Source organism: Myodes glareolus, chromosome 13, assembly GCF_982192425.1.
Source record: "Myodes glareolus chromosome 13, mMyoGla1.1, whole genome shotgun sequence".
In the NCBI taxonomy this organism is placed as follows: domain Eukaryota; kingdom Metazoa; phylum Chordata; class Mammalia; order Rodentia; family Cricetidae; genus Myodes; species Myodes glareolus.
The window spans coordinates 25,794,670-25,821,412 of record NC_142038.1 but is presented as its reverse complement, the minus strand read 5'-3'; the positions used below and the strand labels follow the sequence as shown (position 1 = coordinate 25,821,412).

Genomic DNA, 26,743 nt, shown 5'->3' with positions numbered 1-26,743 from the left:
TTTTAAAATAATAGCCACTTATAAATGAGTAAATGTTATGTTTGTCTTTCTGTATTGGGTTACCTCACTTAGGCTGATTTTTTTCTATTTCCATACATTTGCCTGCAAATTTCATTGTTTTTAACAGCTGAGTAATACTCCATTGTGTAAAAGCACAACATTTTCTTTATACATTCTTTGGTTGAGGGTCATCTACGTTCTTTCTAGTTTCTGACTATTATTAATAAAGCTGCTATGAATATAGTTTAGCAAGTGTCCTTGTGGGAGGATGGGGCATCCTTTGGCTATATTCCCAGGGTGGTATAGATGGGCTTTGAAGAAAATAGATTCCCAATTTTCTGAGAAACCACCATTTTTCAAAGTGACTGTACATATTTGTACCAGCAGAGGAGGTGTGTTCCCCTTGATCCACATCCATGCCAGTATGAGATGTCACTTGTGGTTTTGAGCTTATCTATTTTGGCAGGTGTAAAATGAAATATCAAGGTTGTTTTGATCATTGATCCACTTGGACTTGAGTTTCATGCAGGATGGTAGATATGGAGCTATATACTGGCGTCCAGTTACGTCAGCACCTTTCATTGGAGATGCTTTTTTCCCATTGTATATTTCTAGCCTCTTTATCAAATATCAAGGGTTCGTAGGTGTGTAGATTTATATGTGGGTCTTCAATTTGATTACATTGATCATTGTGTCTGTATTTATGACAATACAATGTGGTTTTTATTATTACATCTCCAGCTTGAAATCAGGGATGGTGATACCTCCAAAAGTTCTTCTATTGTATACATACAAGACATTCTTAAGTAGTTTTTGTGTCAGAAATTCAAAACAATTCAAGGAAGTCATTGAAGATTCTCTCTGACAATGAGAAGGTTCTTATCTAATACTTAACACCCTTCTTCAGTGAGACTCAGTCTTGGTTACAAACCAGAATCACTTGGGAGGTTCAAAAGTTCTGACATCAAACTGCATACAAGACCAATTAACTCAGCTTTCTGGATGGAGTCACACAAACAGGAATTTAAAAATATTTCTGTATGTAGTATGTATGTATGTATGTTTATATATAAGCATGTGTGTGTCTTTTTATAAGCGCACACACACACACACACACACACACACACACACACCTAGGAAATGCTGGTCCTGATGGTGTTGTCTATGACTAGAGGAGAAAAATAGGTGGATTCCTTTAGTTCTCTGACCATCAGTCTAGCCAAAATGACAAACTCCAAGTTAGTATTAGATTCTGTTTCAAAAACAAACTAAGACTCACAAGTGTCCCTGCTCAGAAAGGTGAGTCCTAAGAACGGAACCTCGAAGCAGGAAGTGGGTCTGTGAGGACGTGTTCAGAGGAAGCCACTTTCTCGGGAAAAAATATTAAAAACAAAAAAATAAACAAATAGCAGGGGAAAACAAACTCTGACCTCCATATATGTGGAGAGTACACCTCCACACACTTTTCCAAACACAAAGATGGCAGCCTTCTAACTCCCACAGATGGTCCTGCTCTCCCTACCCTTTTCGGAGCTAACATTACATATTTTCTGATGTATCTCTTTACTTTATGCTCTATTTTTTTGTAGACATACTAAGCTTATCCTGGAGTTGAATGAATGAATGTGTTAATCTACTACTTTTATTTCAAATGGCATATACCTTTTGATAGTTAAAAAAATACCTTTAGAAAAATCTTATCCCTAGATCTTCTCTTGTATAGGTAAAAGCTCCTATATACTTTCAAAGAAATACAGTGAAGACTATGCCTCCCTTTGTGGAATACGACATGCCTGCCACTCGGTCATCAAGCTAGCCAGTACTTACTAAGCATCTCCTATGCTCACTCTCCACAGCCATTGTAGACTAGACAATTCACTGGCACTGTGAATCACAGTGAGAATACAACCAAAGTCGATCTGTGAGGGTGACGTACAAAATAATCTTAACAGATATTTCAAGTAGTCAACACCTTGAAGATGAGAAATGTGTGTTGGCTACTGGACATGGCCTAAGGGTTGAACTTAATCAGACAAGAATGACAACAAGCACATTTTATAAAGAATGGGCATCAGCGCTGGAGAGATGGCACAGTGGCTCAGAGCACAGTTGCTGTTCCAGGGGACCCAGGTTTGATTCCCAGCACCTACACAATAGCTCATAAACCATTGATAACTTCAGTTCCAAGGGATCTCACATCCTCTTTTGACCTCTGTGGGCACACATGTGATGCATATATATACATGCAGGCAAAGTACTCATACACATAAACTAAGTAAGTTTTTTTTTAATTATAGAGAAGAATGAGCATAAAATACAAAGCCCTGAGGAGGAAGATGATTCAGAGGTCCTGAGTCTTTAAGTTAGAGCCTCAAAAGAACACACAGAAAACAAACCATTATCACCTTCTTTGTTAGGCATTTACCTCAATCAATAAGGCTTAAGTTAAAGTTAGTTTTTGGTGAGCAAATTACTGTATTTTTATTGGATTAGATCTTCCCTCTCCAGTGTTTGAAGGCTGGAACTTAAGTGCAGAAGGGTGATTTAGGTAAACAATCCTTTTGGTGTGAACTCTAGCCCTAAGCATTTCAGTCAATGTAAGGAAAGACATTGTGAAGTGAAGGGTCTTATACGGTCTCCCACTGGCTAAGGATCATTTCTAAGGATCATTGGCAGACTTTCTTCTGGACTTGCTGGGAAGGAAGAAGTTGTGAACAGGGTCAAATTTAGAACTGAGCCAAATCTGGATATTAGGGGTCAATGCTCGTTTTAATTTCTCAGTCAAAGAAGTGCAGTATAGACAGGAGATTCTTGGTTCTTGGGACCTTGTGTTCTGTGTGTTGTCTTGAAGTGAAAAATGTCCTCTCACAAACCAGACACTCAACTATTTCAATGATTTTGACTTTCTTCCTCCCGTTTTCTGTACTGACATGGACAGTTCGTGTCCAGCAGTTAGTTTTAAACCATTTTCAAACTTTTGTTTGTTTTGTTTTATGAGACAGTGTACAAGTCTGTAGCCTTGACTGTCCTGGAACTCATTCTGTATGCCAGGCTGGCCTTGAAGTCACAGAGATCCACCTCCCTCTTTCTCCTGAGTGCTGGCGTTAAAGGTGTGTGCCACCACTCTCTGGCTCAAACTTCTTAAAAAGAGCTGTTTGTGACATTAGGTACATGATTGTTTCTTATAGTTTCTGAACAACCAGAAAATATTTTACTTTCATTGAGAATCAGCACTCACTTCAAGTTAATAAAGCAAAATTCTGAGCTTATGCTTGCAAGAGAGAATTTGTAGAGTCTAATCAGGTGCTGAAATTGGCAAGAACATGGATTTGAAGTGTTAACATGACGTAAGGTGACAGCGAAGCAACACAGTCATGAAGGAGAAGATGACATTGAGCTTCTTGTTCCATACGCTTCCTAGAACCTGAGGTCATTTGTGAATTATCACAAGAACACCTTTCGAGTATGGCTGTCCCTTCCCAGACAGCCCACCTAGAAACCACAGTTTTTATTCAAGCCGCACTGAAACTCAGAGTAGCCCTTGCATTCATGCAGCCCTTGCATTCATGCAGCCCTTGCATTCATGCAGCCCTTGGATTCAGTTCCTATCATTCCTTGATCAGCCATCATCTCCTCCATCTGATAAGTGAGGATGATACATTGAATGCACATCAGTGAGTAAAACAACCAGGGTCCTTGTGTTATGGTGCTTGCACTGTAGATGAGACAGGCGTGCAAAACAAATCAACCAAGTGCATATCTGAGTATTATACAAGGTGAAGCTCTGAAGGAAAGAATGAAACAAAAGAGCACCATGCAGTCAAGGCTGGAGATTCACCTCCTCAGACCTCCGCTCATATTCTCCAGGCATCCAGGAAAGTCCAACAAGTCTTTGGCAAGTTTAGCTGTTACTACTGCTGATTGACGGTGAAGTGAACTTCCTGGAGATTGAATGGAAGCAAATGAATTCCTTTCCGGTGTCTTTGAGGCTCCCTCACATCTTTGTGTTTTGTTTTCACATGCCCTCCAGTTCCAACGAGGGTTTCGGGTCCGTGGAGAAGGTCGTGCTGCTCACATTCCTCTCGGTGGTTATCCTGATGGCCATCCTGGGCAACCTGCTGGTGATGGTGGCTGTGTGCAGGGACAGGCAGCTCAGGTGAGCACGACAAGGGAACCTCTTTGGAAACACGGGTGTCAGAGGGATCACCCTGGAAAATTGGCTCTGAATAATTTCCGTTTTAATTTGTCACGTTCATGAGAACAAGTTTTGAAAGATAGGAAAGGGATCATACATAATCCTACAACCCCAACACTAACATAACCATCAGAGCACCTTTAGCTAATTCCATCCTGTTTATCTATACTGTGTTGCATTTGTTTAAATAGTTGTGGTCAACTATTTAAACACATACACATACACATACATACATACACACCCTTCTGATACCAATGATTCAGGGTAGAATGAATAACTAATGGTCAATCTAGGGAATAAACATTGTGTCTATCACATTTTGTACATTATCAGTGTCAACTGTGGTTCCATTTATAATCACCTGAGATATTTTTCAAAATACTACTGTATGATATTGGTATGTCCTGTGCAATATTGTGGAGATATTTAGGTTTATTTCATTAACAGTAATTCACTGTTAAAAGTCAAACGGCCATCCTGTATCTTATGTAGCAATCTTCAGTGGAGGAAGATGTTATCCACAAGACTTTTTGTCTAATTGATCTAGGTTGAACCCTGGGCACTGACATTTGCTAAAATTCACCAAATATTTCTAGTGTGTGGCCTGATATGAGGAGCATTGGGCCGTGAAGGAAGAGATGAGCTAAAGGTAGCTACTTTCTAAGCAGGGCCTGCCCTGAACCAGTGAAGAGGGGGAGAAAAGGCAATGCAGAGTTTTGCCTGGGGTCACACATGAAGGGGGTACACAAGAGGTCACCCTAGTAGCTGCAAGTAGTACACTTGACACTGTCTGCGAGAACAGCATCTCGAGAGGGCTCTGTGGGAGCGCCTAAGCCTGGGCCAGAGCTAGGGTAGGCGGTTGATTAGAAGAGCAGCGGGGGAAGAGTGCGATTGTGTGGAGCCTCAGAACCCTTCTCAATACACTGGTGGCCTCTGGTCAGGCCAAAAAAGAGAGGGAAAGGGGTCTTTGGGTTTGAAATGGGTCTGGAGAAGTCAGAAGAGGCTGAACCACAGAATGTCTTTTGGGCCGTGGTGCAGAAGGGAAAACTGAGTCTTGGGAATTATGTTTAATGTGTGACTTTTCTTTCCTTGTCCCTTCTTTCCTTCCTTCCACTTCCCCCAACTCTTCTCTTACTCTTTCTTCCCACTTTCTTCTCCAAATCCTCCCCTGCCACCTTGCTTATACCTTTTCACTCACAGGAAAATAAAAACCAATTATTTCATTGTGTCTCTTGCCTTTGCCGATCTGCTGGTATCGGTGCTGGTGATGCCTTTTGGTGCCATTGAGCTGGTCCAAGACGTCTGGATTTATGGAGAGATGTTTTGCCTGGTCCGGACCTCTCTGGATGTCCTGCTCACCACGGCATCGATTTTTCACCTGTGCTGCATTTCACTGGATAGGTAAGAGCAGAGCAATGTGCAGAATGGAACCCAGTTGACACCAGTGACCTAGCAGATACTAGCCAGTGCCTTTCCTTCCTAACCCATCTCACGAAATTAGTCCCAGAGACAGAGGTGGAAGGTCGGCAATCCTCGCACCAGGGCAGTCCTTGTGGAGGACTTCTTCCCAGTCAGGCACTCTTAGGGATGTTGACGATCCAAAGGTTGCATGGTCAGGCAATTGCTTATAGACAAGTATCCTTATCCATATTCACTTCTAGCTTTATATTATTGACAGGAATGAAATTCTAAGGGAGATAGGTAGTAAGATTTAAGTGTCTCTGCCCAGGAGGGTATGGGCCAGTTCAGAGTGATGTCACTGTGTTTGAGCATGACTGTCTCCTAAAATATGCCCACATGATAACTAAAGTCTAGGAAAGTGCCTGTGATCATAGGGATTTTTTTCCTAGAAAGTGAAAGTTGATAAAAAATTTCTAGTAATTACTGTTTTAGAAATTCAGCTTATCATATCTATCCCAATGTTAACTGTGGGCTCCTGTTGTTCTGTTCTTTGTTTGTTTGTTTGTTTAGACTTTAGGTTGCCTAATGGTTCCAACCTTTGCCCCATTTGTTGGGAATGTATGTTTATCAGCCCTTTCCAGTCTCCAATTTCCGGTCATTCTCATGGACTAACAAATGAAAGAATATTCTTTTTTTTAAGTAATTTTATTAAATTATAAAAAGATATTCTTTAAAAGTCAGTCAACTCTGAGAGTGTATGGGGCTTAGGAGCAAGAACAGAAGAAAATGCTGGGTGACGGTTTCGTGAGCTTAGGTTGTCGGGGGCAGCATCTCACTTCCTCTCCTGCTTCCCTTGGACCTATTGCCCTGGCTTGGGAGAGATGCCTTTCTTAAATCGAGAACTTAGAAAAATAGTCAGCCAAAGTTAAAGAATGTTATATATCTTAAATATTCACCTTTAAAGAATAAAGTAATGGTTTCTCAGGAAATTACTCATCGGGGGCAGGCCCTGAAGAGCTGCAGTGTAATGTGGTAACAACAGCTTCACTCCTTCCCTATGAGAGCACCAATTGGAAGGCAGGTGCGACAGCGACAGCCTCCTCTGTCTCTTCCTCCTCCCCCTCTTCTTTTTCTTTCTTTCTTTTTCAAGACAGGATTTTTCTGTGTAACAACCCTGACTGTCTTGGAACTTCCAGTGTAGACCAGGCTGGCCTTGAACTCATGGAGATCCACTTGCCTCAACCTCCCAAGTGTTGGGATTAAAGGCTTGTGCCACTGCCACCTGCATAGCCAACCTCCTCTGTTTACATCACTTTCTTTATTCTGACAAGAGCACAAAGTCGAACTGCCTAGATTCTGTGCAGGTATAATGAGACTCCACTGCATAGATAGGTGCCAACAGCAAGACCCATCATGAGTCCTAATCAGAAATTTGTGTGTCTTAGCTTGTTTATAATTGGACACCAGTGTGTGAAGAGCATTGAAAAGACATTTTCTGCTACATGAAATTTCACATTACAGAAAAGAAAATATGTGGAAGGAGAAAATGCACGGAAATCCTAGAGGGTAGCCTGTATATCTTCATTGCTACAATGATCTGTGAGACTTGACATAATATAGGAACTTAGAAAAAAACAAAAAAAGCAAGGCTGGAAATCAGTGAGATTTTGGCAAAAGTCAGGGGAAGAAAATGAGCCATGCAGGAAATAAAAATGGGAGAAAATTCATCTTTCTGCTGTAGAGAGCAGAGAGCCCCAAGACAAGAGCTGAAGTTCTTCCATGGGGTTTGGCTTCAGATTTACAGATTTAAGCTTATACTCCCTCATGAACACTTCTTCATGAAAGCTCACATTGTAGGAAAACAGTCAAGAATTGGACATTAAAAGCCATCTGTTTTCAAATTTGAGGGATTTAACCTTAAATTTCAGCTCTGTCAGATTTTGCCTCTGCAATTTGGCAGTGAATTAATAAGCCTTTCTGAGTCTCAGTTTTGTCCCCCCCCCCCAAAAAAAAAGGAGGCTAAAGAACTGATGTTTCAGGACTGCAACAAGGAAGAAACAAGCTAGGCTGCCTGAGGGGGGACATTGTCCACTGTGACTCAGTACTGTGATGAGTAGAAGCTAATCATGGTCTGTCTTAGCAAGGTTTGACTTCCCTTACAACACCAGAGCATCCTCTGTTTGTTCTCCTCACATCGGTTTATCATCTACTCTCACAAGATCAAACAAATGCCAGCCTCCCAGACGGCAACTCTGAGCATTACTGCTTTTCTGGGACTTTTCAACAGTTACCCACCGTCTCCCTACACCCTCCCATGTCCTGCTGTCACCTCCCCTGCCACACCCTGCTGAGTTCATTAGTGTCACTCACATGTGTGTGTATGTGGTTAAGGCTGAAGACTTGGCAATGGATAACCTTGTCTCTGGAGAAGACAGATTCCCCTTCTCTTGGTAGTCACTATCTGCCTGCAACTCTTCTTTTGAGGGTGGAGCCCTGAGATGTCTCCATCCGTATTGGTGCAATCATTACGCAGGTCCTCTTCAGTCAATGAGATTGAGATTTCATGGGTGTAGTAGCTGCCCTGTCCTATATAAAAACCACTATCTTGGAGCCGATGTCCTGGTAGTCCGGCTCTTATAGTCTCTCCACCTCTTCTTCTACAATGTTTCCTGAGCCTTAAGTGTAGAGGTTACATTTTACATATACCAATTGGAGTTGCATCTCAGTGACCTGTTACATCTTAATCAATTGTTGATTTCTTAAATGTCCCCACCTGTTACAAAATGAAGCTTCTCTGATGAAGGAATATCTTCATTTATCTGTGGATATAAGGGTAGGTATTTAGAATGTGGTTAGAGATTTTACAGGCTTTAGGAAGGTCATGGTAGTAGGTTCTCTTTTAGAGTTCAATACTTGACCAGTCATGGGTAGTTGAGTAGGTTTAATATACCAGCAAGGATTCTCTCATCGAGTGGGCTGTAGGTCCAAATTAGATGGCTGTTGTTTACCCCCGAGATGTGTCAGTCTTGGATCTTTGACCTTTGTGGTGGCACTTAGGAGTAGGAGTGTTGCTCTGCCTTGGCAGGTGCATAGGAAACATCTGTGGCATATCCATGTTGATCCCTGGTGTTTGAAGTGTGCAGTGTTTTCAGCAACAGGGTTTTACCTTCAAGTTCTTGGAGGAAATGACAGGCAATGGCCATAACCTGTGTTGTTTTTGGTAGCCTCTTGACTACCCTGACCAACAACTTGAAGGAAAGTTTCCCATGCCCATCACTTGAGTTTGTTAGCTATCTATAGCTCTTGGGGAGAGCATTATTACTACAAATGGCATAACTTCATTTAAATAAACTTACCTGTATTACACGTGATTTTGAGTAAGCATAAAATGATATTTCCCTATAGCTTTTTCAAATATTTTTCATTATTTATTGCTCCCTTCTCTACAATTAAAATTTCCCCTGATTTTTCCTATTCCCCCCCTCATTGGACCTGCATCCCTCTGTGTAAAATATTTTCATCAAAACTTTAAGAATTTCATATCATGCATTATTGGAGGATGAGAGCCCGCTTGTTCATCCTGGCTGCTCGGCTAGCTTAGCCCTGAAATAACCATACAGAAATTGTATTAATTAAATCACTGCTTGACCCACTAGCTCTAGCCTCTTATTGGCTAACTCTCACGTCTTGATTTAATCCATTTCTATTAATCTGTATGTCACCACGTGGCAGTGGCTTACGGGGAAATAGTCTAACCAGCATCCATCTCAAGTGAATCCATGGTGTCTTTCTTATTCTGCTTTTTTCCTCCTAGCATTCAGATCTGTCCTCTCCACTTACCTAAGTTCTGCCCTATCAACTAGGCCAAGGCAGTTTCTTTATTCAAAAACCAATGGAAGCAACACATAAACAGAAGGACCTCCTACACCAATGCATTTTGATTTTATTCACCCAACTCTTCCTCCTAGCTCCTTTTAGATCTACTCTACCTCCCAAATGTATGTCCCCCTTTAAAGTAGCCGATCACCTCCAATTGTGCCGCTCAGTTACCTCTAAGTGTGGGGGCCAAGCACTTAGAGAAAACTGACTCCCCTACCTGAAAAGATATCAACTGTTCATAGCTCCTCAGGTAAGTGTGAAGGCTCACCTTCTTTCCCCTCAGTGCTAGAATGTTGACTGGCTTGTTGTTGTGCACATCCTATACAGGCAGACAAAACTGTCTGCTTCCTCTTTGCTTCAGTGTCTGAGCCCTCGTGTGTGTGTGTGTGTGTGTGTGTGTGTGTGTGTGTGTGTGTGTGCAATCTAGATGTTTCATTTATGGCTGAGAACCCCACTGATACTTAGTCTCTGCACATAGACCAATTATGAGTTTGTATGTTAATCACCATCCACTGCACAAAGAAACTTTTCCGATGAAGTCTGAGAGAGGCAATGATTGATGAGTATAGACAGTTTTAACTATTTTCTGTCTCTGTACCAAGTTTCCCTTCAGACCCTTCCCTAGCCCTGTTTCTTGGCTCTGACTCCCTTGATCTTTTCTTTCTCCTGTTGCTTTCCCGGCATTGGCTCCTCTCTGTCCCTGGAAAGTTCCTTTGCCCGCTATGTGACTTTCGGGTTTTAGCTCCGTCATATACCCCTGCTGCAGAAGGGCATCGCTATTCTCCTCAGGCACATTGCTTGTAGAACTCATTGCATTTTTTATTAAATGCAGTTTTGTAATTTCCCCCACAAAGTCCTTTTTACTCCTATGTGGGAGGAAGCTCTGCATTATGAACAAGGCCAAGAGGATGTTTGAATTTATGGAATTTGCATTTAATGATAATTTTGGTAATTAAACAACAGTAGCTACATATAAATATTTATATAGGTATTTGGCACATTTTCATTTTCTCCCCCTAGTAGACATCAGAAACTTGAACACCACAAAGAAGATGGGACTAGACAGCATTTGTCTTGTTTTGCTTTTCTTTATCTTCAGCATGATCCTATCCCAGGTGATGCCCTAACTGAACCAGAGGATCCATCCTGAACATTGCAGGCAACACCTTGCCATTAACGGCATTGTTTTATTGATCATATAGCTTCCACTTTTTGCACTGTCCCTCCTGGTCTCACATTTGAGCTGGTTTGAGACAGAGAAAGAGAGAAGGGATGGGGTATGATGCTCTTTTCATCCTGACAAGACGCACAGCCCTCCCACCTCAAGCTGCTGTGAGTGTTCTAGGAAAGGGTAGTGACGTTAGAGAAAGGCGTCTCACTTTTATTATTAATCGTTGTCTAAATTTTTGACTCCTGGGTCCAGTAAAAATGTATGACTCCTATAATATTAAAAGATCAATTTCCATGCCTAAAATTCTTGTATTTCTTTGGTACTTTGACAAATGACATATTACTGAAAACTTAAAATAATTTCAAAACTATAATTACTATATTCAATATAGTATGAGTCACGAGAGGTCAAACACTATATTGTCTGAGGTTCTATGGTGGATGAAAAACAGCCCAGTAGCTATAAAAATATGCTACTTTTGAAAGTGAAATACAATGAAGCCTTTGAAACTCCTGGCAGGTTGTATGTGCTGAGAGGTGTAACTGTTATTTGAGAAAAATCAAGTTTCAGACTTAGATGTTTGTCTCACTTCCACTCATAAAATAAATGCAAATATGATATATCTAAACATACGTTAAAAAAATTAAAGGAGGGGAGAGGGAGAGAGATTAATTGAGCATCCATAAGCAGATTTTCTTCACTCTCATCTTGTTTAGCTCTACGTGGGTTTGCCAGTTGCTCCATTTTGCCGTATTCTTTTCTTAATACTAAATCAAAAACACAGTAATACCTGAGCTTTGTTAAGAAAAAATGCCTCCAATACAGAAGCATGACATAGGGATAGTCCCACATGACCACTGTGAACACAGCTATCTGTAAAGTGACGTCATGTGCAATAAGTGTATTGGCTTTTGTAGCTGTTTTGAGTTTGTGTTTTAGTAGTTTTTGAAGAAGGCTTTGTCTGTAAAGATGCCAGTCAATGTTGGAATTGTTCTTCCCAATTTGCTTATTGGACAATCCATTAGTAAACACCATTTCTGGCAGAAACTAAGGTGATGGACCAGTTAACTGAAAACTCTGGCACCCGACATGACTTTCTACAAGGATTTGAGCTGCTTCATCCTGTCCACCTTTCTCCTATTCTGCTCCCTTCTTGGTGCCCATCTGCATCTTCCTATTTCCTATACCTTTGTCTCTATTTATGCCTGTTCCTTGTTGGTCTAATCCCATCTCTCAGCTCTGAACTCTTGTTGAATTCATTCTCAAGGCGGGTTCATCTTGGGGGCGGGAGCTTTGACAACATAAGTCTAAATCACAGAAATCCACAGGAAAAGGGCTCTACGTGCTGTGTCTAAATGTTGGAACCGCACAGTCCCCAACACTTGCTCACCAGGGTGTGGGGATGACACACTGCTTTTCTTGGGCAAAGGTGAAGCTCTATGACTCGCCATCTTCACTAAAAGCATGTAGTAGCAAAGCTTGGTAGATCCCGCAGGAACTGGGACACAGTATGGAGATCAGATTCCAACTCTTGCAGGCTAGCTGAAGACTTAATGGGAACTTAATGGCAATCAGGTGAGAAAGTGTCATCCACTGCTTCCCTCTGTGTTGACTAATTCCTCTAGGTTCTTAATCCACATTTTCTTAGACTTTGTTGTTCTATTTCTGTTTCTGTTTTGTTTTGTTTTTAACATGTTTGCAATTTATCCTGCATTTGGTCTTCAATGCAATTACATCAAAAAGTCTTCTTTACTCTATTGAAGAGGACATTGTCCGTAAGGATGGCTCTTTGTTCTTTATTATCAACCTCCTTCTGCCATCCAGAAACTTGACAGGTTCTATCTGCAAAAGCCTCCCCAGTTCTCAAGTCCCAGGTTTTCTTTGAGACACATTTATTTCCTTGTAAAACATGTTCTCCTGACTCCGGGGCTGCATATTTAATCACGGGCAAGAGATAAGTTGGCTGTGTCGCTTAATGATGTCCCCAGAGCATAGCTAAATTGTGCAATGTGTAAATCAAATGTGTCAGTCATTGGGAACGCGTGTCACACAGTTCCATTTGTTTGCCCAATAGAACGGAGGAATTTTTGCAAGGAAAGTGAATAAGATTGTCTTCCTTTTGCATTTTCTTAATTAGTGATTTATGTGGGAGAGTCCTGCTCATTGTGGGTGGTCCCATCCCTAGACTAGTGGTCCTGGGTTCTATAACAAAGCAAACGGAGCATGGCCATGGGAAGCAAACCAGTATGCAGCTCCCCTCCATGGCCTCTACATCAGCTCCTACTTCCAGGTTCCTGCCCTGTTGGAGTTCCTGTCCTGACTTCTTTCTACAATGAACAGTTCTGTGGAAGTATAAGCCAAATAGCATTCATACCCCCACGCTCAAAAAAATTTCTCTTCATATACTCTTCGCTGCCAAGTCTACACACTATATCTAGCCTTCACATTTGGATCTCCTGGGGGAGGTTATGAACTCTAATTTTTGTATCCATTTCATCGCATACGGATGATGGTAGCACCTCCAGACACTGAGATTAGGTCCCGAATGGCAGGAAAGGCTGACTCACGGGGCTTTTAGTGCAGTGAGGGAACAGAGTGGTAGAAAATGGGATACTAGTGTAAAATTACTGATAGTTGAAGAGCAATATGAGTAAATTCCAAAAGCTGTCGGGCTGTGCCATCTTCCATGGCATGCGATGTCCTTCAGGAGGTTAGACTGAAGCCAAGCCCTAACTCCTCATTAACTATGGGCTAAATGTGCATCTTAGCCTTTGATTTTCCTCGTATATCCTTAGTATTTGCAGGAACCATCGCATATAAGCGTGGCAGCTCATCTTGGTCTATTTTTTGTCAGTCTCTCCCTAATTGTGAATGCCAAAAGAGCCAGATCTGTCTTACCAACTCTATGTTCTTGCTACAGGTATGTCGAGCAGGTATGTCGAGCATCTGCTGCACACATGCTTGGCTGAACATAGCGCGCTCTGAGATGTGCCTTGGGTTTTTTATTGTTGTTACTTTTTGTGTTATTTCCTTTCTTCTGAAGAAATTGGAATAAGGAAAAAATGGGAAAGACTGTGGCTTGGAGTGTTAGACTGCCTAGATGCCTCCCAGCTTGAACAAATATGAGTTTCATCATCTTGAAAAAGTTACTTGAATTTTCTGGATTTCGTCCAATTTGTGGAATTACGTTAATGACAGTAGCTTCCCCTGGGAGACTGGGGTAGTTGTGTAACGTAAATGAGTCTGTATACCAGTGCATCAACAGGCACCACACACCTAAATCATCTAAATTACTTTAACTTTACTGTTTGCCTTAGAATTTTTCCAAATCCAAAGGCCTGGTGACTTCTGTGGGTGACTCCCTAGGCCTTTATTCTTCAACCCCAAGAGCCCTGTGTGGCTCCTCTCTTTCCCTTGAAGAACTTGTTTATCTGGTGGCGCATTTGTACCTTTGTTTTTGTTCTCTCTTTCAGTTTATCTCTGGGCTCCAAGGTCCTCTCTCTACCTGCCGTTAAGAACGGTACCTTAGGCATCTTTCTGTTTCTCTCAAACCCAATAGGCTCAAAGTGGAAATTTCCATCATACCTTGATACTCTTTCTTCTTAGCACATCAAAGGATGCAAAGTGTTGCCTTACATTTACAGACGTTGGATGCAAAACAGGACCCACTTCTTGCTACACAATGCAGTTTAATTAGTGTGTGACATGTGTGGCAGATAATTGAGGTATCAGAGAAGAGAGTGGCAATCAAAGTGCCATTTAAAAAAATTCCACGTGAAGATAGCAATGGTAAAAGTGATGCAGAAATGGGGAGCCCATCTCTGATCTGAAGAAAAGGACACATTCAGAGATCTGGACCACTACCTGGAGGAAAGGCCATTAACCAGCCATTAACCCCAGTCAGTATAAAAGTATTTAGATATGTAGAGATAGATAGATAGATAGATAGATAGATAGATAGATAGATAGATAGATAGGTATAGAGATGATATTTCTGTTTATCCTGTTGTGATTAGGTAGGAGTATAGAACATTATCCCCAGAACTTGCAAGCAACAGTATATATTATATCTTATATGTGATAAACTCCATCATTCACACCATTTACCTGCAGGGAACAACTTATTTAGTATTTGTCTTAGACTCTACTACAGGAGGCGATGCTGATCCAAGTGTTTTCATATGGTCTGGCAAATAGCTTAGAGCCCAAGTTCCAAAATGTAACTGAATCCATTTAAAGTTCACACATACACACGTGTCTATGTGTGTGCTGGGAACTTCTTATGTTTTCAACATATTATTTCATCAGTTCTCAGGGTGAGTGGATGGTGTAGCGTGGTTATCCTACTTTACCGATACAGAAACTGTCTTAGAGAAGGTCAGTGCTAGCTCAGAGACCAGAGGGAATAAGAGGTTAAGGTAAAGGAAGTCAGTGTCCCTTTTTGAGGAGGCATGAAGTTGGCTGCTAAGTTCTCTGCTAATTCAGAAAATCCAGGATCCCTGCTTGTTCTGAGTACTTCTCCCTTTTGTGTGGTTGGAGTGCAAGGAATGAGGTGGAAGAGTTCTCCCCAGTCGCAGGAGTGGTGAAGGGGATTAGCATGGAGCTTAAAATATACTGCTGTCAGCTAAGACTAAGTAGACTGTGTCCCTAGAGACACTGAAAAGCAATTAGATCCTACATTTGCATGTGGTTGTGGTTGGAGAAGCTGCAGGTTGTCTACCAAAGGGGATTTTAGCGGAGTTTTATGAGCAAACTTTGAAGTGTTTTTGCATAAGAACTTACTTCGTGAATACCTTTGCTACATTTGCTAGTTAATCCTGCCCATCTGGAACCTAATTTGTCATTAGAACATTTATTAAATCACTTTGTTAAAGTATTTTTGGTTAAATAGAAAGTGTCCTACGAAAGGCTAAAGAGAAGACTTTGTATATTAATCTGCTCCTGAGATGAACCGCAATTCTGTTTGCTAAATAACATCCATTCAGCCTGAGAATCAACAGTCCTTCCCTTTGCTGTAATTCTTTCTTAGACGAACATGCTGCAGAATTGATCTGGATGAACAGTTCCAAGTTTTGTGACCTCTTCTAGGTTAACATCCAAAAACTGTTTGTTTATTTATTTATTTATTTTGTATACAATATTCTGTCTGCATGTATGCCTGCAGGCCAGAAGAGGGCACCAGACCTTATTACAGGTGGTTGTGAGCCACCATGTGGTTGCTGGGAATTGAACTCAGGACCTTTGGAAGAGCAGGCAATGCTCTTAACCACTGAGCCATCTCTCCAGTCCCAAAAACTGTTTTTAAAAGTGTATATTTTGCCAATTCTTTAAGAATTACAATGGTATATTTTTGTAATATTAATTTATTTTCCCCAAACTCTCCCTGATCCACTCTGTCCTTCTTTTCCTGCCCCTTTAATTTTGTGTCTTTTTAATTTTTGAGATGGGATCATCTTGAAACAGATGTCCTGATCCCCTGGCTTTTACCGTCCTTTTTCTGTCTCTTTCACTATGGTCCCTGAGCCTTAGATGCAGGAGCTGGGTTGTAGATACATCTGCTGGGGACGACACCCACGGTCAACTGTTCCCTCCATTTTGAACAGTTGTGGTTTTCTGTGCTTGTCTCCATCTATTGAAAAAAGAAGCTTCTTTAATGAAGGGTGAAGCTACACTTACCTGTGGGTATAGCATAGGTATTTAGAATGCAGTTAGAAACTATGCTGCTGTGAGAAAGAGGCAGTACTAGGTTTTTTCCTATGTCCCATGATCTCACCTAGTCGGTTATTGTTACAGTTCCAGACATGTATTCTCTCTTGTTTGAGGGGTCCCTGAATACAATTAGATAGAGGTTGGTTACCCCAGAATGTCAGTACCACTATTGCACCTCTCAGAATATCTTTCCACATTGACCATTGTGGTTCATAGGCTTTACATCCGGGTAGGATGATTAGTTGTTTTTCTACCCTGGGAGCTTACAAAGCTGCTTCTGAAACATTTCTGCCCTCATGAAGCTCACAATTCAGTAAAGTGGACGTTCTTACCTTTTGTCCTAGGTTGTACTTTGAGGATGCACAGGTGCCTGTGCTTCAGTGGGTTAAGCCTGGCCATAGGGATCTATGGTAGACATGGTGGATGACGACAGGGCATTGTGCTCTTTTACGGCACCCCACTCTTAAAATGACACATATGGAATATATCAGGGCTATGGAGCCCCTACTACCAATGAAAACGACATCACTTTAACCAGAGGTTTTCAGTATCAGCACACTGACATTGTAGATCAGATGCTTAGGTTACTGTTGGAGGCTGTCCTGTGCATTGTTGGTGGCATACCTCAACCAGCAGGATTCCAATGGAATCTGCTTCAAGGTTGTGACTAAGGAAAATTGTCTCTAGATTGCCAAATGTCACCTGGTAAGCAAAATCACTCCTGGCTGAAAGCAACTGAGAATTTTTTTTTGCTAAACTGTGTCTTCAAAGGGTTATAACAATGCTTTTCTGATGATCATGTGACAGCCATGCAGGAAAAACCTTTAAACATAAAACATGTTAATTGGGCCAGAGGGTTAATGCTAGAAGAAACAGAAAATCATTTTTAGAGAGAAATTTATTAGCTTCAAGATACTCTTAGTTTTATAACATACTCTGGTAGAACCTACAGAATCCTCAGGTCCTGGTATTTCAAGGAGACTTGGATACATACCCCTCTTTAGTGGAATTTAAACATTTTGCATTTCTGAGTTTCTTCATTTTCTCTCTGTGGCTGTGATAAATCCCATGACCTAAAGCAGTACAGGGAGGAAAGGGTTTATTTGACTTAAATATTTCAGGTCAGAATCCACTGAGGAAGACCAAGGCAGGAACCGCAGACAGACACCTGGATGCAGGAACTGAAGCCGAAGCCACAAGGATATCCTGTTTACTGGCTTGCACTTTGTGACTTGCTTGGTCTGTTTTCTTATATTATCTAGGACCACCAGCCTAGGGGTGGCATCACCCATAGTAGGTTCGCAGCCTCCCCTTCCCCCACCAAACATCAATCCCCAAAGTGCACACAGATGTGCTTACAAGTGATCTAATGGAGGCATTTTTCTCAATTGAAGTTCTTCCCAGATGACTCTAGTTTGGGGTTAAGTTGACAAAAAACTAACCAGGACATGAAACATCCTTCAAATCCTGAATACTTTTATTTTTTGTTTATGTAATAAGGTGGGTATTAAAGGAATGAAAAGAAATCTCTTGGGGATTCTGGAGAGATATTGGAGTGAAATGATAGCAGTGGTGGTCCAGCTGGCTTTTCAGTGGTCTGTCTAAGCCCAGTGCCAGCAACTCTTCCCAATGCAGAGTGTTGGCCAAGATCCTGATGCACGCACGCAAGCACACGCACCCTTTTAATTTCTTCTTTGGCTACGTTGGTGGATTTCCTCATTTTAAAAACCCATGCGGGGCTGGAAAGGTATCGTCGTTGGTATGAGTACATGCTGTGCAAGCACAAGGACTTGAGTTCAACCCCCAGAATCCACGTGAAGAGACTGACTGTGGTGGCACACGCTTGTAATCTCAGGGTCGGGGAGGGAGCTACAGGCAGACCTCTAGGGCTTGCTAGGCAGCCAACTCAGAATAATTGGTGAGCTCCACACCAACACACCAAAAAAAGACCCTTTTCCAAAAGAACAGATGAATGGCAACCGAGATTGACCTCTGGCCTCCACAGACACATAAACACAGGTTACCTACACAGACACACACACACACACACACACACACACACACACACACGCACACACACAGACACACACACACACATACACGCTAGTTATGAGTGTTGTAAAATATTATATAAATATGTCCTTTGGTAAGGAAATCAATGATAACTGTTAAGATTAATGCATTCAATGTGCTTTATAAATGATCTCAGAACACTTGCCAGTTTGACGAGTAACCTCTCACTAGTGGTGCTGCCAGGCATATTGTAGAGGAAGTAGCAATAGGGAAGTTTTCTTCTTTTTTAACTTTTCTTAATTCTTTGCTTGAAAGAAAAGTTTTTAATGGTACGAGAAAAGATATTCAAAATATATAAGGTGGTTTTTGAGGGTTCTGCCAGGAAGAATCTTCAGTATTTATGCCAGTGTTGTGAGTTTTAGCTAAGAACCTCATGTTTCATAGGCTTTGCTTTGTGCTACCAGTTTATAAAAATTACATAATGCCTATTGTAGGATAGAGACAAAATTTAAGTCAATAGAAATCTAGGCATGCCAACACGTGTTTATGTGTATATACTAACCTAGCACTCAGAATTTCACTAACCTAGTTTAAAATTAAGCAAAATAAAATCATTTCCCCCTCTTTACTATTGCTAATATTTTAAAGAGAGAGAAGAAGAATTTTTACCACCTTTCTCAACAATCCAAGTCTATGCAAGAGCGCGTGTCCATAGCTGTCTGTGCAGGGGACATTCCTGCATCCCACCGTAGCCCCTGAGGATGGAACTGTCCCAACAGCTGTGCTTCAGGTATCCATTTTCCAGGACTGACTGTATCTGCAAATTGTACAAGGGTTTGGAAAACTGTGTGCTGGCTCTATAGCATCACCCTCACAGTTACATTGTAAAGGGAATTTGAAACTTCCATTTGTTTCTCTGTAGCAGCAACCCATATTTTTCCAGAGCAATGCTAATCAAGGCACAGAACCTTTGAACAGGCTAGAATGACTTACTTGCAGGATTGCAAGTTTGGGAGTTAGAGAGGAGGCCATTTGTAGAAGCAGAAGAAGTCTAAAACCTTCGGCACAATATAAACACAAAAGAGTGAGCAGTGAATCCAAGAAAGGGTCAGACTTGGTAAATAGATGGACAGCAGTTTCAACAAGCAGGCAATAATTAACAGTGACATGTTTGCAACTTTATATTCCTAGCTTTAGAATAGCAATGAAATGGTCGCTGTCAGAAACAACTCATGTGAGTTCTGCTCGTCTCTCCTTGTCTTGAGCCCATCACTTGGTCTCATGCTAACAGGGAAACCTGGAAGTGCATGCACCTCTAAGGGGGACGTAAGGGATACTTACCTGAAGGTAGCATTGACTCGCTGGTCAAAATGTACACGCCAGGTGGCTTCCCAGCAGGCTGTGATTCAGGAGCCCCTTGGGGTCTGCATTGACCTTCTCAGCTAAATCTGTTGCAGGGAAAGGGTAATCCTGGACACCAATTTAAAAACATACAAGTACAATATCTCAGCACAGCCATCAAGAGGAAGAGAGCAAGTGTAAAATAGGTCAAATCATAGTCACAGAGGCTAAAGGTACCTGTATACAGTGGCCTGGAGGGCTTGAGGAGTTTTCAACTCTCAGAAAGTAGAACTGTATCTGAGGTAGAGTAGACCTTCCTGGGGGCCAAGCTGATTAAGACATTGGAGTATGAAGAGGGACGTGGAGCCAACTCAAGGCAATGCCCTCTTCCTATGCAGTCTAAAGCATATTTATATATTAACAGAAATATATGTCATGTGTTAATATTTTTATTGTTTAATTGCGTTTTCTCTTTCCTTTGTTCCTCTCCTACCCCCTTCCCTTTCTTTTTACTCCTCTACCACCTGCTCCTCCATTTATTCTCAATTTTTCTCTTTTCTTTTTCACTCTCTCCTCTCCTTCCAATCCTCCCTTTCTCAACACTCCCCTTCTTTCCATCCTTCTTTGTTCCTTTCTTCCTCCTCTCCCAATCTATTATTATCTTTCCCCTCTCGCTCTCATTGTTCCTTGCCCACGGCCCGCCCTTCATTGTCTCTCCAGGTATTATGCCATCTGTTGCCAACCCTTGGTTTACAGAAGCAAGATGACCCCTGTCCGCATTGCACTGATGTTGGCAGGCTGCTGGGCCATTCCCATGTTTATATCTTTTCTCCCCATAATGCAAGGCTGGAACAACATTGGCATAGTTGATGTGGTGAGTATCTACACAGAAGCCATGGGATTATTAGTCAATCAACTTGGGTGGGCATGATAGATAAGCAAACAATTTTAAGCTGGACAGCTATTTTAATAGCTATTCCAACAGTGGTCTGAGGCACATTTCTAAATGTCTACTGACAGAATCTCACTTTGGCCAAATGTTAGTCAGGGTCCTCTGGATTATCTTCCCACTGGATCGTGTGTTTTTAAACTTTATTTATTTATTCTTTGGAAATTTCATGCATGAGCACAATGTATTTAGATCACAGGAACCCCTAGGCACCAAAGTTTGGATTTCCATGGCTATTTTAATTTCTTTGCTGTGATATGATAAAATACCTCCAAAGACTTGACGTCCTTGTCATATAGATCTTTTGCTTGCTTGGTGAAAGTTGAAATAAATCTTGGTTAGAATTACAATAAGATATATTATTTGAGATTTTTGTAAAAGGTGTTATTTTCTTATTTCCTTCTCAGTCCTTTTATCATTTTCATATAGGAAGACTACTGATTTTTTTTTTTTTAGTTTATCTGGTATCCAACTACTTGACTAAGGGTATTTATCAGCTATAGGAGTTCCTTGGTAGAGTTTTTTGGGGTCACTTATGTACACTATCATATCATCTGTGAATAAAATATTCCAAAAGAAGCAACTTAAGGAAGAAATGGCTTATTTTAGCCCACAGTTTAAGCTACCATCATGGCAGAGAAGCTAAGGCAGCAGGAACTTGAAGCAGCAAATCCCACAATGTCTATGGTCAAAAAAGAGCAATTAATGCATACTACAGCTCAGTCCTCCCTGCTGGCTTCCACATTCCAGAACTTCTGACCACAACTAGAATGGATCTCCCTACATCAGTTTAAGTACTAAACATACCCCCCCCCCCCCAAATATACCCAGAGGCCTTTCTTGCTGGTGATTCCAGGTCCTGTCGGGTTAACAGCTAATTCTGAGCAGCACATTGCCCAACTGTGCATTGCTCAGTGTCAGCAAGCATGCTGATAAGTTGGTTTAACTGGCACCCCCCACCCTCAGCAAAGGATCGGGCTCATTCTCCTTCACCTTCCCCAGGCTGTGTCTGATTGCCCTGGCTTGTCTTCTGCAAGAATCCTGCTAAGTTGGCTCAGCTTGAATCCCACTTGCTCCTCTCATTTCCTCTTCCTAATTTCCTGTCTACTGAGCCTCAATCAACCAACTCCTTGGCTATAAGTCCCCGCTTTTTTGTTGTTGTGTTTAGAGTTGGAGTTAATCTCTTTCTGCAAAACTCACAGTAGCTTCTTGTATTTATGAAAATAATGTAGAGTAAAGGCTGCTTTAACAAGTGTTTCATATCATTTTTTTTACCATTACTGGATATTGAAAAGTACAATAAGCACTTTACATGTAACCCCCAGAGAATCTTTTTGGAAAAGTTTCAATCTATCCACTTTAATGATGGGCGGATTAAGTTGCATTTCTCATGTCACATAGTTTTCCTGTAGGTGAACAAGGCCTCACTATTTAATAATCAGTTCCTGGGACTTGGGATATAGCATATGTCCTGAGAAGTGTTCATCCTCTTTCCCCACAGCCTGGGGAAAGACATGCCAGGTAAATGCGGTCTGCCAGGGAATAAAAAGAGTCCTGGGTCAGAAGTCAGAGAGCTAACCTGTAAACCCAGCTCCATTAATGTCCAACTTCCTAAGGATTGTATTAAGAAGGGAAGCTGGTACTGAGTGAAAATGGTGTCTAATATGAGAGTTAAGGGCACATGTGTTACATATGCCATGCACTGCCCAAACCCTGGGTATTGGTTTTCCAGAGAAATAGAAACAATAGAATTTTTGTATATGTATATTTATATATGTATGAATGTATATATGTATGTATATATCATCTACCTATCTATCATATATCTATCATCTATATATCTTTTCCTTGTCATGTATCTGTCCATCTATATATTTATATACTTTTATTTAAAAAAGTAACAGACATATAAATAGATAAACTGTAACTGTTCCACATGGTTGTGGAAGTTGACAAGTCTCGGCACACTAGAGACTCAGGAGAGCCAATATTTCAGTTCAGGGCCAAAGATAGGGAAAAACTGATAGCCCTTAATTAAGACAATGATAGAGCAATCAGCTTTCTTGTTCTGTTCAAGCCTTTAATAGGTTGGCTTCAGTGTTAAATTAGAAGAGAAAACTGATGTATACAGTCTATCAGTTCAGAGCTTCATCTCAACCAAAAATATTGTCATAGTCAGAATAGGGTTTTACCAAACTTCTGGGTCCCCAATGGCTTAGTTAAGTTGACATATAGTACTAACCATCTCACTTTAAAATCATCTTTAAGAGTTCTACTCTGGCATATAAGAATTATAATGATGATTAAAACTGACAGTCTGGATCCATTGGCAGGGCTATGGAAAGTGACGTGCAGTCACTTAAAGTCAGTCCTCCGAGGACGTGGGGAAGAATAGAAAGAATGGAAGACTGAGAATGGGAGACTGAGAATGGGTGCTGGCCCAGAAGAACCAGAAAAGGGAGAATGCCTCTTTTCTACACAGAAGGATTTTAACTCCCTCTTTGAATAGGAAACTGCATTCAAACAAATCCCATGGCCCGACTTACATTTCAGAACAAGTGCTTGAGCCCCTGAAAACGTACTATAGGCAGGGAGAAGAGAGGTAGGGACTCCATCCTGGAGAACCTGCGGATAATTTCTTCAACCCCACACCTTTTCTTTCGGATGTTAGGTTTTGTTTTGTTGTTTGTGTTTTCTCTTGGAGGGAAAATGAAATACCAGCTTCCAAATGCTAGTATTCAAATACCAGTAATAATAATGGCCAACAAATGTTTTGTACTTACTGTGTCTCAAGCCCCACGTTAATCACCATTCCAGTGAGCCTCATTAAGGCTTGATTCTTGGCTCAGTCGAAACACAGAAGTTGGAGAGGTGGTCTTGGGACAGATAATGTTTTGTTTGTTTGTTTGTTTTTACTTTGAACAATAGTGGGTTTTTTTTAACTTTGAAATTGGAGGATTCAGAAGAATCATTATAGCTAGCCTGCAGAAAATAGTCCTAGGGCTGTAGGAAACTGAGAAAACGCTGCGGAGAGACTGCAGTAGCCCTGCTGAGTGATGAGGGTAACGAGTAGGGTGCCAGTCACCTGAAGTAGTGAGATGGTTGGGGAGTTTAGGTGTTCTCTCATTCTGTGTTGACTGGGCACCTGCTTTTCTAGGTGCTGGGGCTGCATCACTGAGCAGAGCCAGTACTGGTCCAAATCCTCATAACTTTATGTCCAGCCAGGGAGATGCAAACAGCAAGTGGTACACTGAACATGAGCAGAGATCTAGCGTGTTAGGCGATAATGACTATATTTTACTTCAGTTTGGGGCTGAAGAGATGGCTCAGAAATAAGAATGTGTACGGCAACCACACCACTCACAAACTGCCTGTAACTCCAGTTCCAGGGAATCCAACACCCCTGGCCTCCCTGGCAACCTGTTCACACGTGCACATACCCACATGTGGGTGCATGCACCCACACACACAATTTTCAAATATTAAATCTTTATAAGGTGGGTTGCTAGCAGATTGAAAGTCTAAATAGGGAGTTCGAGTGGGCTCTATTGAGAAGGTGACATTTGAATAAAAACTTTAGGGAGATGGGGGAATTATACTTGTAGGTATCTTTGAGAAGCATGCTGTGGGCATAAAATAGCTGGTACAAAGGTCCAGAGGCAGGATGAGCCTGTCATAGGCCGATACAAAGTTAATGTGGAGGTAAGAAGCAGGAGAGGAGTTTAAGAGATGATAAAATACAATAAATAGGAAAATAATGCGTTGTTCTGTGGGACATTTAAGACATCAGATTCAACTTTGAGAGATACGAATTGCTGTAGGGTCTGAGCGTGTTATTAATATGATTTATAGTATTTTGAAGGAATCCTAATTTTTACTATTAAAAAGTTTGCTAAAGTAATGTCAGGGTAAGAGATAACGGTGCTGTACTTTCAGTGGGAGCGATGGAGATTGTGATTCAGAATATAGGTAGGTTTTTAATATAAGGAGGATTGTCCGTATAGTTGGAAGAGAAATGAGGAAAACCTTAGTTTAATACAACCAAGATTTTGGTCAGAACAACTGGAAAAATGGAGAGAATGACTATTGATTTCAGCTGAAAATTCCAGATTGGAAATACTGTAGGATGGGTTCTCTGGGATACAGAAAGCATGACATAAGTGTTAAATATCTGTCAAAAAATAGTGATATTTTAGTGCAATGGTAAAACAATCAGCTTAATATCAAATCATGATATTTATGAGAATTCTCTATGAGAAACAAACAGCATGTTTGTAGCATTCCCAGAGCTAGATGCTGTTTAAACCCATACAAGGAGATGTAATCACCTGGGGAGTGAAGATATGTAAGAGAAGATGTCTAAGAACTGAAAAAAGCCACTAATGGAGGGTTGGAAGGCACAACTAAGAAGGAAGCATAAAGAGGGAAAATTCTAGAAAACCAATTTTAAAACCTATCAAAGTGAGACTGGAGAATGCTGTTTCTGGGTGTGATAAAATCTGTCCTAGCCGTAAGGATGAGTAAAATGCATTATATTCAAAAAAACGGTATCAGGAATTGTATGTAGTTCATGCCTATAGCCATAGCTCTTAAGAAGCAGATGCAGGAGAATTTATGGTCCAAGCCAACTTAAACTACGCAGTAAAAATCTGGCGCAAGCCTAATCCAGATCAAATCCCAGCTTGGAGTGAGAAGTTGGACATACAATCCCACCCCTAGCCTTGGAGGCATTGGTCACTGTTAGATGCTGGGAAAGGAAAGATCAGAGTATCTTGGGGTGTACCTCCTGGCAAGCTGATCATGCTCCAGTGGAAGACCATACATCCAAGAATATCTTATGCTGCACAAATTGGTCTGGAAGGCTTCTTTGAATGGGAAGAGGAGTGGATAGAGAAGGGGGTGGATGTGGGAAGAGCATGGGTCATGAATAGGTGAATGTGGTCGAAACATGCTGCATATAACTAGAAACTTTCAATAACTGATAAAATGTTTTAAAAGCAGCCCGTTTTAAATGATCTAATTAAAGCTGTTTTTACACAAGGAAAAAATTCAGCAAAAATTTTATCCTAAATATTATTTAAAGAAGACTTTTTTTAGTCCCATTCTCTACAGTTAAAAAAAAAGTTCCAGATGAAAATATGAGACAGCAGAAAAAATACAGAACACTCTGAATGATGAGTACATGAGCAGGAAAGCAACAACTACAACAAAACCAAGAAGAATATTGACTACTGAGATGCTATGATTAATACCCCCTGGATTGTTTTTAGTACAGATAGCATTAAGATGCACAAAAATCAACATACCAGAAAAGAATGGGATGAGAAAATGAAGATTCAGTGTTTAAGATGTTTGTATTGTCAAAAAGAATAACGTGGTAATTATATGTCATAGATGGACATGGTCTTCATGGAAAAGATGAGAACATATAAGTAAAAGAAAATGAAGGAAAGAGTCCGAAAAACCAAGGAAGAGGTTTGAATAAGAATTCTCCCTTAGAATCATATATTTGAATACTTAGTCACCAGGGAGTGGCACTCTTTGAAAAGGACTAGAAGGATTAGGAGGTGTGTCCTTGTTGGAGGAAGTGTGTCACTGGAAAGGGGCTTTGAAGTTTCCAGAGCCCATACCAAGCCCAGCCTCTTTCTGCCAGTGGATCAGGGTACAGCTCTCAGTTACTTCTCCAGCACCATGCCTGTCCTGTCTATGACCATGCTCCCCACTATAATGATAATCAACTAAGTCTCTGAAACTGTGAGCAAGACCCGAATTAGATGTTTTCTTTTTATAAGAGTTGCTGAGGTCATGGTGTCTCTTCACAGAAATAGAATAGTGACAGCGTCTTAAGATGGATAGACTCAACCTGTGATTATAGTAAATGTCAAATGACTAAATTCTGTGAAGAAAATTTGCTAAAAGATAAATGCTGTTATATTGAATCTAGAAAAATACATGCTGCTTCATTGTGCAGAATACAGTATAAAGGTTAAAAAATTATAAAATGGAAAAATCACAGTACCTTGTGAGTACTGACTTTTTTATTAGATTAAAAAAAATCAATCCAAATTCCCACTCCTTCCCTTCC

General features: G+C 41.0%; 1 protein-coding gene across 3 annotated transcripts in view; it reads left to right on the top strand.

Annotated features, from left to right (window-relative positions):
- The window catches only part of Htr4 (5-hydroxytryptamine receptor 4), a 191,012-nt gene that overhangs the window by 92,656 nt on the left and 71,613 nt on the right, over positions 1-26,743 (top strand). For 2 of the 3 annotated variants that reach the window (XM_087896007.1, XM_085699801.2), the window contains exons 3-5: positions 4,031-4,156; positions 5,396-5,596; positions 20,430-20,583. In XM_087896007.1, the coding sequence (XP_087752133.1) occupies positions 4,031-4,156; positions 5,396-5,596; positions 20,430-20,583 (481 nt within the window). The remainder of the gene's footprint in view (positions 1-4,030; positions 4,157-5,395; positions 5,597-20,429; positions 20,584-26,743) is intronic. The other variant, XM_085699802.2, reaches the window with a different exon arrangement.